General features: G+C 40.2%; 1 protein-coding gene across 4 annotated transcripts in view; it reads left to right on the top strand.

Moving 5' to 3' along the window:
• Nucleotides 1–13600: 13600 nt before the first annotated feature.
• Nucleotides 13601–14354, top strand: part of LOC141960894 (L-threonine ammonia-lyase-like) — a 33316-nt gene continuing 32562 nt past the window's right edge. The window contains exons 1-2 of one of the 4 annotated variants that reach the window (XM_074907120.1): nt 13601–13711; nt 13799–14061. In XM_074907120.1, coding sequence (XP_074763221.1) covers nt 13928–14061 — 134 coding nt within the window. In that variant the 5' untranslated portion in view covers nt 13601–13711; nt 13799–13927. Of the gene's footprint in view, nt 14062–14354 lie in introns of all 4 variants that reach the window. The other 3 variants (XM_074907119.1, XM_074907122.1, XM_074907121.1) reach the window with 3 other exon arrangements.

The following is a 14354-nucleotide window of genomic DNA, read 5'->3' as shown; positions in this document are numbered from 1 at the left end:
GCCAGTCTTTGACTCCAGTAGACTGGTTTTCAGAAACTTAATCCTTCCTGGTATTGTTCCTCATATTCATTTAAGTTTAGTTACCTTTTTTCAATCTACTGCAAGTAAAGATTAAGGTTTCCTACTTAATCCTAAAGGCCATTGTCCAGGATAAACAGTGTTCTAACTGTTGAAAATAAAACCCTGCAAACTAAAACAGATTTCCTTAGTCTTTACCACCTCTCCAGTAGTCAGAAAATCAAGTTATTCAAATAAGATATCTGAAAGTGAGCCTGTAGAGATGCTGTCATGGAGTTCGAAGTATAATCATCCTCAGTGATTTCCAAATCAAGTTAGATTGTAAGGGCAATTAGAAGCTGAAATAGCTCAGTAATAAAGACTCTGTGATTTGAATTTAGCTGATAACTGCCTTGAAGCACTGAGCAAAACAGGGCACAACCACCTCAGTATGTATTGAGCCCTCAGGGCTGGTTCTAGTAAGCTAATATTTTTATGAAATAAAAATGAAATTGACCATGAGAGAGTGGCAGTGTTTTTCTGTGTGTTTGGCTTAAATCACTATGTAGTAATACTGCAATTTTTATGAATTCTTGTTTTGAGAATAAATCTGATCATTCCTGCTGAAAATTACATAAATTTTAATTTTGCTGTGAACGGGTCTTTAAAGAGGAACTGTGACAGGTAACTACATCCACTCTTTTATTCTGTGTTTGAATATGAGAGGCTTATGTGGTAGGCTGTGATTTTTAAAGTGAGAGATTATCTGTGTGTTGTCTGTGCTTTGGAGAGAGGAGACTGAGAGGCAAAAGAAGAATACTTATGAATAGTTGGCTGCTGTTTTCTGAATGTGTTTGTCCTTTGCCTTTGTCCTTCCTTAAGTAGAATCACGCAATGCATTCTCTGTGTTGCAAAGGGAGCCTGTTCTTCGATGCTTCTTTGAATGATTTCTGCCGTCCTCTGTACCGCACTGTTAAAAAGTGATGAACATTCATTGAATCAGTTTTCAACACACTATAAAAAATAATAGAATTTCCATTCCAGCTCACCTTTGCTGAGGTCACTTACCCTCTTTTTACAGCACATTTCCTTGAGGCTCCTCCTAAATTGCTCTCAAGCTCCTGGAACAGTTCAGTCCCTCCCAAGGCAATTGCTGCTTATTTTTACATATCGTGTTATGTTTGACCATAGTGAGGTGCTGGTCTGATACCCACGGAGAACTAAACAAAATAGTGACAATTTTCTCTAGTATCATACTCCAGGGGTTGTTTCGTTCTCCGGGGGTAATGAGAGAAGCTCTTCACTATAGGGGAATGCAGCCAGAAAGAATACTTCTGCCCAGTGGGATTTTGTTTTTCAGTAGGACTACCTGTCCTGGGGATTTTGATGACCTTGGTTAATTACCTAAGATTACTTTTGGCATTTATAAATACACAGAATGAAACTACAGATTAAGACAATTTAACTAGCAACATGTGGTACAAATAATTTAGGGTGTGTGACAGAAATCATTAAATTGCAAAGTAGATTTTTTCAGTGCAAGACAGAATATTTGAGAGCAGCAGAAAGACTATGATACAAACCCATTTGTCTTCTGAAAAATTAGTCAGTAACTGGGCACCATCAGAGAAAGCATTCTTCAGAATATTCATCTTGAAATGTCCATATATGAGAATATAATGAGATCATATGAATATAGGTTTGCACAAAATCCAGCTGTTGAGATGTTCTCAAGATACCAGCAGCCAAAAAAAGCATACCAGCAAATAGGGATGTGAATTTTTGCCAGCAGGCAGTCTGGTGAAAGCAAGAGCAAATGTAAGAATTAAGACTATTTTGGGAGTGGGTTTTTTGTACAGTCTTTCTCTATCTCTTGAACCAGTCAAATGCTTGGCAAAAGCAATAAATAAGTGTACAGTGATCCCACTGAGTGCATAGGGAGAAGGAACAGAATTAAAAAAGGATATTTGTTGGCAGAGGACATATGTGCCTTGTGAAAAAGATCATACTGTTAATGGGCATGAAATCCTGCAGCATGGGCTGACAGAGGATATAGCTGAGCATACACTTGGCAAAAAATTGGAGTGTGCTATACTGCAGTCCCTTGGGACTTCAAGTGAGACAGAGAAAATTAAGTGGAGCTTACTTCAGAGAACAAAACTGTGGTAGAAAACCCATCCTTGTAGGGAGAGGAAAGTGTCTTACGCTGAAGAGGAGGAAATAAAAGAGAATAATTTCTATCCTGGATTTAACAGTGGTAGATAATGAAATCAGTGCAAGGTTCATATGTCCTGCCTACCTGCTCCTGGGAGAAGATTTGTGTCCATTAGGGACTATGGATATTCTTTGGGCTCTCATCACAAGCTTAGTATCTGCTAGCTGCTCATGACCAAAAGTTCTTGCTACTTGGAGGCTGTTGAACACCTTATGTAAAATGAGGCTTGGTTCGTGATCCTTTTAGAAGAGGTCAGTTATTTTCACTCAGTTTACTCAGTTTCCAGCTGCTGGGTTGAAACAGTAGTTGGATAGATGTGACAGCAGAATTTTGTTACTTGCAGAGGTTGATTTCCACAGAGCAGGTATGCAGCTTGTGGGCTGCTTCTAAGGGAAGTAGAAGCTGCTCTGCAACTAGAGCATCTGTTAGGTGAACAGATGAAAGTCCTCACCAGAATGACGTAGTCATTGCCATTTAAAACTTTTGATAGTAGTGACTCTAGCACCACATCCCTGACAATCTCCACTGAGCCTCTGTTGTTCATGGTGCAGCCTCAGCTGGTGTTACAGGTCTTGTGGGCTGCAGCCTTCAATGTGACAATACCTTCAGGTTCTGTGCCAGTGCAATCCCCTCTCCACTCTTATATACCGAGTTGTACTAGTGTTTATTATCTTGATTTGCAAGGGACATTAAAAAGTGTGAAGTTCTCCTGCTATTGTCACAAAGGGATGGTCTTTGACACTGTTAAAAAAAAATGTGTCACATGGCTGATGGTATGAGGTACTGTCAAGATCAGCTCTGTCTCTAATTGTACCCTCCCTGGAGCAGTCAACAAATGTATGTGTCATGGAGCAGACAACTCTGATCCAGCCTTCTTCAAAACAATGTTTTGTACTACGCCTAAAGCCAACAGTGAGTCAGCTACAGGAATTGACTCTCCTGTGTCATTTTGGTGCCAACACACTAGGCTGGATTCTGTTTGCTAGCATTAGGTAAGCATCTGATGGCTTCAGGCTGTTGTGCATCTGTGGCTTCAGCTTCCTGAGTAATCATCTGTGAGGAAACTGAATCAGAAATCTGAAGGAATGGGTGGGTCACATGGAATATTAGTGAACAATGTAGTTGGTTTTGTATTTTTAATCAGTTGTTAGATCCTTTCATTTGACAGATTTCATGCATTTTATGAAGCCTGTCCATGCCTCATGAAATATGGTATGTGATGTGCCTGCCCATTTTAGAGAAAGGAAAACTTTGTTCTAACAAAGCTGGATTAACTGTATTCTCAGCTAAATTAGTGACTCAGGAATAGACTCTCGACTCCCAGTCCTGTATTGCACACATGGTGATCTGATAATATGTGCTATATTTTCTATTACAGAAGCAGCATCCCTTTGCTATTGTGACTTTATGTCCATCCGTTTGAGTCACATAAGAATGTGAAATAGATCTGTGAGTCCATGGCAGATAATATTCTAGAAAATAATGCTCATGGGGGAAGTACTTGATTATTCCCAAATTAGAATTACTCAGCTAGTGTCTTTCGCAGATCAGTATGGCAAACCACACCAGTTAAATGAGATAATTACTTGAAACTGGGCCAACATTTTAATTCTGTGAACAGGCAACTAATATCTGAGAAGCTATTCATCTGTTGAATAGCACCTTGCTGAACATGAGTCATGACAAACAGCAATAAAGCAGGGGTCTGTGTTACTTAACATCTGTGTACCTTTCTCCATTAGGCAACGCATCAGCCATATATACAAAGCCTTAGAATACAAGTAATATTTGCCATATGAGGGACTTGTGAAGTGGGGATATCTAATAAAACAGAGAAACAGCTGGAAATAAATCCCATTTTCAATTTCTAGTCAACATATTCCCCTTTCCTCTTAATTACCACAAGGTCATGGACAAATGCAAAGCAAAGAATGACTTGCCAGAGAGAGATCACTCTCAAGCTGATCACTCCACTGCCATTCCTCTGAAAATTTACAGTACATGTATTATTTTACAGCTAATGTAGTAAAAGTCCCAGGTTAAGACTCCTTTTAAAATACATTTGTTGGAGGAAATATAATACTGTAGCAGGATGGTAGTAGTTCCTTTGTTATTACAGACACCTCACATCTTTAACTGCAATTTTTCTTTAAGCATGCTTCCAGCATATGCTCCTAGGCAGAGACTGAACAAGAATGTGTATGAATTTTTTCATCCTGCTGACTGCATAGTTAATCATATGGCAGATCTTGTCCAACAAGATTCCCCAACAGTACAGCTAGCTATTACTGTATGGTACTGGCTTCTTGCTTCTATAATTCCAGCTGCAAAACTGCATTAAAAGACTTTCATAATGCCACTATTTAATAGGAGAATTTGTGGTGGTTGCCATAGGGAATGGGAAGAGAAGTGCCCATGAAAAAATTTCTGTTGATCCAAGACATGAAAAACCTTGTGAGAGTATGAATGAATTAACAAGATTAGCATGAACCACAAGCTCTGGAGGCAGGGCGTTAATTCAGATTGTTAGAAAACAGATGTGAACTCTGGATTCTTGTCCTCCACTCCTTATTTTGAATGTTTTTCTAATGAGTTCCTTGAAGTATGATTGGTTCCATAGGTGTTTATGTGGTAGGTTGATGCTGGTTACACCTGCTATTAGTTTGCTGCATCTTCATGAATATTTTAGTTAGTATTAAGGGTAAAAAAAAAAAAAAAAAGCAAGAATTATCACCTGAAACAAAGTCCTTGAAGGAAATCAGGATAGTGTGGATGATGTTTCTAATGCCAGATTTTAAGGCATCCTACCTTGCTTTGAGACTGGTTGGCTCTAAGCATACTAAAATATCTGTTACAATACTCTGTCCAGAGGTAGTAAAATGCTTTAAATTATCTATCCCAACTGTTCTTTAATTCAAACCCCCCCACTGGAACTCATTACAAGAATTACAGAAATATTTCTTAATTCAGATATTAATCTATGTAATTTTTAATTCTGTAAGTGCTTTCTGTTTTTTCCTTCTTGGATACTACTTTTTGCCATCTACACAATAATAAAAGGATACTTTTCTGTTTCACTGCCATGACTATCTAAGGTCTCTTCTAATGAACATTGAGAAAAGAGGAAGTAGAAGATTAGAGGATAAAAAAACATGGAAGGGGAAGGGAGGGCTTATTGCATGTGTTCAAGGAATAAGCGTCAGAAGTGAGGATAAAGAAGTCATGTGAATTATCAGATGCTATGAATAATTCCAAGGTAATCTCTCTTTTTTTAAACTATCTTTAGGAAAGTGAATTAAGAGAAGCTGATAGGAGAAGAGCCTGTGTTTTGAATTTAAAAGAAATTACCCCAGTCCAGGGTGCGGAAAGTGTTCTGCTGGTGTTAGATACTAAGACCAGGAAACAATCCCTGCGGGGGACTTGATTGTGCAGCCTTGATGGAGTCGGTGGAAAGAGAGCATAGGGCCGGGCAGAGAGATGGTGAGGTGGCCAGGAGCAGCCCAGCAGAAGGGCAGGGGAACGAGTGCAGGGAGCAGGCTGGCTAAAGTGGGTAGACACCACCTGGCAGCAAGGGTGCTGCCTCAGGATGAGGTGGTCTATTTCTGGCTGAGTGGCCATCAGGAGCCACTCTGTCTCCTACCCCATCTTTGACTCAGGCAGCTCCTTCCTTTTGCTCTTCTCACAATGGCAGTTGACAAAGCTGAGGGCCGGGCTGGGCACAGCCTCGGTGAGCTGATCTCCAGCACAGCGTGAACCACAACCCAGAGTTCAGGGTTTTAATTAGAAGTGGCAGAAGGGGAGGGAGGAGGATTTAGGTCAATGAGAGTCTAGGCCAAAGTAACAGACTCCAAACTGTTACGTACTTGACCTTGAGCTTGTTTAGGTTGGCAGGGAAGCAGAGGAGGTATAAGTACTGATGCTGAGAGGAGCTGGTGTGTGGCACCCCAGCAAACTATTTATTTATTTCATCATAAACCATCATCTGTTCTTCACTGCTGTTGTATATCTAAGAAGTGATGTCTCAAACATCTTCGAAAGCTTTTTGAGCCTCTGAAAGCATTGTGGAGCAGTTAATCTACAGACTGGCAAATCAGAATCCCTTTGACTAAGTCTGTAAAAAACTATCTGTGTTTCAGCTCACATCTGCTTCTCATTTGGATGCTTGCTGATTTTTGTTAGTGAAAATAAAGGTAATGATTATATGGTGCCTCTGGGATGTTCTAATGCTGCCTGCAATAGCAGAAGGTGAAGCTGTCAATCACAGTTGCTGTGCTGTGCGCAGACAAACTAATACGTCTCTTCAGGGATTCACTGTATGGGCTTCAGCCAGTGCACCTTTTCTTTTAACATGAACACAGCCGTGTGACCAATGCTTTAGACCAGAATGGCAAAAAGCCTGGAGTCAGTGATAACATAAGGCATATCATGTTACCGAAAGATATCTAGATGCAGTCTTTGCTAATTAATATAATTTTGTCAGGTGTATTTGAATCGATTATTTTATATTTTCATCCATCTACAATGCTAATTTACTGCCTCAGCATGATTAAAAATTTTATCCTGCAACTTGAAATTCAGATAAACAGGAAATAAAATCATAGACTAGCTTGGATTGGAAAGGACCTTTAAAGGTTATTTAGTCCAACTGAGCTAAATATCCCAAATCACATCGCAAAATTTTTTGCTGGTTCCTGTAAGTTATTTAGTCTCAATAGTAGAGTGTACATTTTTTTGTAACAGCAAAGCACGAGCTTTGTGATGCAGTTCCCGGTTTTTGCTCAGCTGATGAAATGTATTGGTTCAGCATCTTAGAATCAGACATCTGACAGATATAAATCCTATTTTGAGAAGATAATTTTTGGACCTCTAATGTAAAGTTTTGCTCTTTGTCTTGAGAAATAGCTAATCCTTTCTGCAAAATGTTTACCTGATAAACAAATGTAGACTGTCCCACATAGTAACTTTACACAAAGCACACTAAGGCTTCCCTCTAGCCTCTTGTGCCACAGTTATGTTCCTCAAATTGATGCCTGTCCTTTCTCTCAGCCACTACAAAATATAGCTCGAGGAAGCTAGATCAGTTTCCACTGATTTCAATCTACTTTATTGGTCTTTTCTCAGATCCCTAAAGATAACAAACAGGAACATGACATTTCATTGCCATGGGTCAGCTGCTATCTGACATAGGAACAGTGGGGGTTGAAACTCTGGTCTGCTTTATAAATATTGATTTATGCAGAAATTGAGTTGGAAGTGAAATTAGTATGTTAAATTAGAAGGAAATGTAAAGCATTTTGGTGTCTATTCCTTCTTTTTTTGGGGGTGTTTTGGTTTTGGTTTTTTTAGATTGGAAATCCTTTTAAAATTGTCTATATTTATTTATCCATGCTGATTATTACAGTGGCTTACCACCACATTTGCATTGATACATTGCATAAATTATCGTTTTGGTTTCCTGTGTTGCTACTTCCTGAACAACTTTTATTATTTTTCTTGGCTTAATTGCAGACTGTCTCCACCCTCTTTCCTTCTGCAGCTGATCAAGTTCTGCATAGAATTCTCTGCTTTGGATAGACTATCACTTCCCACCCATGCTGTTCTCACTGAGGTTGGAAATGTTACTAATTTTATTTAGTGTGGGGAAAAACTTGGCTAACCCTTCAAAACCATCTTTCAAGTCCTGTACTTCAATGAAGTCTTTATTTACAATGGTAATAGCTATTTCTCCCATTACTGTCTAAACTGAGTTTTCTCTGGTTACAAGAGAATGGAGCACTGTTTTCCATTTTCACAGCAAAATGGCCCTATTTTATTTTTAATTTTGGGAAAAAAGCAGCGTAGCCTTGTTTTGAAGGTTTACTAGGAAAAGAAGCAGCTGCCACTTTGCACGTTGTGCTATCTTTTAATGGCTTTTGTGCCAGGGACTGAGGGGGGGAGGCAGGCAATCGTATACAATCTGATGAGTGTAAAACTTATTCTGAAATGGATTTTCCACTTCTTTCCTGTCATCCTTGATCTTACACACTAGCACATGAGCACTGAATTTCAATTTTTTCCCTTGATTGAAGTACTTTGGACTCAAAATTATCTAAGTACAAGGTAATATTGTATGATGATGTGCATAAAAACACTTCTCAAGAATTGCCATTTCAGATTTATACAGTAGGTGGTTTTACTGAGGTCTCAGGTATGCCTAAAGCTGTGCAGATGTGAATTATGATTACCTTGCACGAACACAAAAAGTGTGAGTGGTAGCAGTATGGAAGATGTAAATAAAACATTTAGAAAGCTATACAGCACTGAGGCACTGGCTTTCTTCCCTTTCTTTCCCACCAAAGTGCAGCTGGGAGGAGGTAAGAAACTCTAGCTTTGAAAAGAAATGTGATCTGGAGTCCTGTAACTAACATGATTCACCCAAACAACACCGAGAAATACCTGGGACTGTTCATTGACCCCTGGATAGGTATAACAAAACCAAAGTTACTTGACAAGATGACAGATTGGCTACAGAGAATAGAAAGGTCCCCATTAAAACCATTCCAAAAGATTGACATACTAAGAATCTACACCATCCCAAGAATCATCTACCTGGCAGACCACTCAGATACTAAACCTACATACCTGGAATCATTAGACCTAACAATTAGGAACACAGTTACACCTTCCCCCAAGTACAGCCGATGCCGTGCTCTACCCCAGTACAAAAGATGGAGGATTAGGACTAACTCGCCTCGCCGGCCTAATTCCAAGCGTACAAGCAAGAAGAATCCATAAAATCGCACAGTCCTCCGATGAGACCATCCAGGAAATAGTTACTAACAAGAACATTGAGAAAGAGTTTAAAAACCTTTGGATTGCAGCAGGTGGAGATAAGGAAAAGATCCCATCCATATGGGACCCTGGAACAGTTATAACGGTTGCTAACGGAATAATACGTGAGGAGGACTCAGAATGGGAGAGACCCACACCAAGGAGAGTCTTTCCAAAACCCTGCAATTGGTGTAATCAAGAATTCAAAAATTGGACCAAACTACTATCCCAAGGCTGAGGAATAGAAAACTTTGAAAAGGACAATATTAGTAATTCTTGGATTGAACATTACAGGGACTTTCCTCACAGAAAGCTGATCACTGCCCTCCAATTAAGAGCGAATGTATACCCTACCCGAGAATTCCTAGCGAGAGGCAGGCAATCGACATATAATAAATCTTGCCATCATTGTCATGCCTAAAATGAAACCTGTGCCCACATAATTGGCCTATGCCCCATTGTACAAGTTGCCAGAATTAAAAGGCACAATAAAATTTGTAATGTATTAATTGAGGAGGATAAAAAGAAAGATTGGATTGTTTACCAAGAACCATTGATCAGAGATAGTAAAAATGAATTATATAAACCAGATTTAATATTTCTAAAAGATGATACAGCAGTAGTGGTAGATGTAACATTTAGATATGAAAGCAAAATTGAAATGTTGCAGGAAGCTGCATCAGAAAAAGTAAATAAGTATAAACACTTAAAAGACCAAATTCAAGAACTAACAAATGCATCCAAAATTAAATTTATGGGCTTTCCCTTGGGTTCTCGTGGAAAATGGTACGAAGGCAACTACTCACTGCTTGCAGACATGGGCATTTCTAAATCCAGACAAAAGAGAATTGCGAGGAGATTATGTAATATGGCCCTATTCTCCTCAGTAGACATACTTCATATATTTGTGAGTAAATCTCGCTCAATTACCAATTAAAATCTGTAAATAGTTAACAATCGCACCTTCGGTTCTGCTAAAATCACTTCTATCTTTAAACACTCTATGTAACTTCCAACTTGATTGTAATACACACTCATGTCTCAAGTTGGACAGTAGGATGGGAATCCCGTGACATTACAAGTGGCATCTGCCAATTGAAATTCGATCCTCTCAATTGGCCTAAACCTTTACTGAGTCAAAACCTACCGATTTTGACATAGGTGGATGGGCCACCTTTACTTAACCCGGAAAATAAACATATATTTATATGTTTGATAAATAGCATTGTCCTTGACATTTTCATGGCAAATGTGTTGGGTTTCACTTGGCCATACCAGCAATGAAATTACATCTTACCTATTCTCCCTCCCGCCCCCCCCCCCCCAAAAAAAAAAAAAAAAAAAAAGGAAAAAGTCAAAGATAAAAGGTAGTTTCTCCTTCTTGAGGTAGTTGTGTTTTTCGAAGCACTGTGAACAGGTTTGGAAATGGCTACATTAAATTATTCAAGGTCATGGTTTAAGAGAAGTAAGAAAACAGTTTTTTGAAGAGTTTGAGTTATTTGGAAGTTAAGTAATGGGTGTCCAAATAGGCTATAGCTCAGATTAAATCAATGCGAAAGGCACAGAAAAGTCAACCCCATCCTATCCCAGGACATTACTTTGTTGTTCACATGTTAATTCATTGGTTAGTCTTATGGTCTGTTAATTTTAAATTTTCAAGCAGTTAGTGGACCTGTCCCTAGATACTTAGGTAGCTTGTTCATTTTCCATGTTTTGGTCTGCTGGTAGTGATTGGCTTGACCCTATTCGAGGTGAATAAATGTAATGAAAACAACGCATTTCTGTTAGCTAAGAGGCATTTGGCTTTTCAAAGCTAAGAGCCAAGAGTGAGACTATATGTGGAAGGTTTGAAGGATCAATTATTAAAAGGCAATACGCTAGAGAAGTTTTTTGCTGACTAAATGCAAAACCAGAGAGAAATGAGGGCATCCTGGGTATTTCAAGTGCAGCAGACAACAACCCCTTGGAGACAGTTGACTCAGAAGCACACAGTCTGAAAAAGGAATTGACGGAAGACTGTGTGAGGGAAATTGCTAATAGGATGTAGCCTTTATAGACAATTGGTTGAAATGCATAACTGGTCTACCATGACCAGTGTGCTTTTTGATGTAAATTAAGTAGATGGCACTCTAGGTAACAGGGGTTGGATTCCCTCCCTGCGCCTGACTAGGTGCTCTTGGTGACAGCACGGAGAAGGCTGTGCGACACCCTGCTGCTGCGACTTTTGCTGTTTGCATCCACCTTGTCAGTTGTAAAGCTCCTCTAACAATCACAGTGCTCTGCCTAGAAAAAATGTCTGAAAAGGCAATAAAATCAGGAAGGAGCTGTAAGATCCATCATACTGTTTTTGTAATAGCTGTTAAACTATGGGTTAATCTAGTTCAAGTGTATTAAACCTTGAATCAAAAAGCATAAAGTACGTACTTAAGTTCATCCCCATCATAAGTATTTTGATATGAGACTGCTCCTAAAAATGTCATTTACAGGGGTATTGCCTTCTGCTGGGAGAGTTCTGGGTTTTGGACAGCAACAGGAGATATGACAACTCCTGCTAATAATTGCATGAGTAAAGACAAAGGGAATAAATAGAAATTTCCTGGAGAAGCTATATTAGGAAGAAGTAGGAACAGCAAATAAACTTCCTAGATGAAGGTGACTGAGTTATTTAAAGGGTTCAAGTAACAACAGGGAGGTGTCTTAGAGAAAACACACAGATACTAAAAAACTGCATGTGAAAGGTGACAAAATCCAGTTGCTCTAGAAAGACAAAGCAGGACTGCTCTACAGCCATCCTCTCTGCACAGATAGTGAAGGTGGATACATTAAGTGATGGACAAAATGCAAGAAGCTTGTAAGGACAATAAAGTTTAGCAGGCAAGAATGAAAGGAAAATACATCTAATAATTGTTTAACCATTTCTCTCTCCTTAAGGAAATAAACAGCTCAGAAAATGGTCATAGTTAACTTACTGCAATTAACAGTGATGCAGTCAGTACCTTCTAGGATACTGCACAGTCAGCATTTCCAGCACACACTTAGGTAAGGGCTTTGAAGGAATGTTTGACATGGGCATAAATCTACAGCAGAAATTTCCAAATATCTGTCTTCCCTAGTGGGCTGCTTGTTTGGGAGTGTTTTAGAAGGACAGCAACTCACTGTTTCATGTACTTCTGTCCCGAAACCACTTGTTGAATTTGTTTCCAACTGATTGGCCAGATGGTCAGAAAACGTTTTTACTGGTTTTGCGTGGTCTACAAATACTGATCACAGATCAGGGCCTCGATATGTGAGGAGCTGATTTTATGTGAAGACTTGAGTGCATTGGTCTGAACTCCCAGACACCTGAAAGCTGGGCATTGTGACTTTCACTGCTTTTAAGTTTCCTTTCTTGCTCACCGTTGCACTTCAGGCATGTTATAAGCAAAGTAATAACTCTACCCGCCTTCTCTCTGTGCTTGGAGGCACCAGTGAATTTGTCCTGAACTTTGCTCTGGATGAGCTGCGAGTGCTTATGCAGCCAACTGCCTTTTTGTCTTTTTGCTTCTGGCAGCAGTGTGCTGCTGGGTTGAGGTCATGTGTAGCATGTGCCACCTCCATAACCTGCACATCCACTGCCTGCAAAGGGAAGGATAAAGGGGTTTTGGGTGGGATAGACTGGAAAAAAATGGCAAATCTGGTCTTCATCTGTACTGATGTAGTCACAGAAGCATGGACCTGTCTGCCACGCCAGTGTGGGGAAGGCTCCACTAGCACAGCTCAGAGTTTCCTAGAGATCCCAGAAGACTACTTGATCATTTATTCTGACTCTCCCATGTAAAGCAGATTATAGTGTTTCTCACGGTACTCTGTGAGGAGGGTTAGGTCACCACTTGGGTTAGATTTTACAATGTGCCCGTTCTGTGTCTTGGAGGTTAGGATTTCATACATTGTCAGCAGAAAGCAGAGGGTACGGAGGCACCACTGATACCTGGAAAGGGACACCTGGTCAGTCCCGGAACAGTCTGGAACCTGCACTCCATCAGGCCTGTATTCCAGAGGAGAGGAACCACAGAAGGACCTCCTGCTCCCATTCCCAGTGCACAGCCATTCTGCATCTAGAAACATGGCACTGGCTTTGCTAACACTCTCTGAGGACAATAAACAACAGATCCAGATGGGTTTTTTTTTATCTGTTGCTGCAGTCTTTTCCCTAGATAATATTTTTCTTTTCTAGCTGTATGATCTGGGTATGTCTGGTTTTCTGCTACAATGACTTGTGCCAAGACCTAGATGAAGTAATCGGTCTCCTCTGTGCCTCAGTCATGAATATCCATGTCCCTTGGTGATGCCTTGAAGAATCTCTTCGGGTGACTCAGTCACCACAAAAAAGGCATCCCTTTCTTTCTGCTGCTGCCTACCCAAGTCAGTGCCGTTAAATTGTAACCCCTACAGCAGGTCTATATCATGCTCCACATCTAAGCAGTAAGTAACTAAAGCTTCAAGTGTCCTGCTAACAGTGTCATTCAAACATAATCCAGGCCCTGACTCAAATTGACAAGGACAGGTTGGCCTCTGAAATAATCTCTTTAAATAGCAGCAGCCATTTCTCTCAAAGGCACTTTCCTCCCCCCACCAGCACTTGGAGAGCTGCTTACAGCACATCGCCCAATATTTCCCACCCAGGCATTGCAGGGCTGGCACTTCTCACAGGCAAGTGTGTCCCCGGCCCGCAGTCTCCCAGCTTTCGTTTGCATTGGGAATTACAATGAATTTTGCAGCACAGTTTCTCTACTCCAGGGTGTTAAAAAACAGAAGCCCCAGGGACCACTCCAGGGAAGATGAAGACTACGATCCTTTCTGGCAAAGGTTGGAGAATATTACTGTCTGACTTAGAGCTAGAGCTCTCCTTGCTCCCCCTCAGGGGTCATGGTCAGCCCTCAGGGTCCACCCAGGGCCAAGCCCAAGGACATGAGAACCCCTGGACCCCTCCTGCCTCCTTATGGTGTCGTAGTTGGAGTTTTGCTTCACCTCGTTGTTTATTTAGTCGCTGTGCTGTATAGGTAATGATTTCATTTTCCTTTCCTTACTTTCTTAAAAAAAAAAAAAAAGGAAATTGTTATTTTCCAATACTTCTCAGGGTTCTGTGGGTATGAGTTGCTCTTGCAGTCATTCACTAGAAGCAGTGGAGATTTGAATACTTTAAGCCTGTGGAGTTCAGCTTTTTTATTTCTTCATGAGTATGGGGTTAGAAATAACCCTAGACAGGCCTTTGGACTGCTCAAAATTTGTCTTGGGATAGCCTGTATCAGATCCTGTTATTACAAGTGTTCTGTGATTGTCTTTGTTATGGTGC

Source organism: Athene noctua, chromosome 5, assembly GCF_965140245.1.
Source record: "Athene noctua chromosome 5, bAthNoc1.hap1.1, whole genome shotgun sequence".
In the NCBI taxonomy this organism is placed as follows: domain Eukaryota; kingdom Metazoa; phylum Chordata; class Aves; order Strigiformes; family Strigidae; genus Athene; species Athene noctua.
Note: the sequence above shows the minus strand (reverse complement) of the source record. Positions and strands in the feature narration are given on the sequence as shown.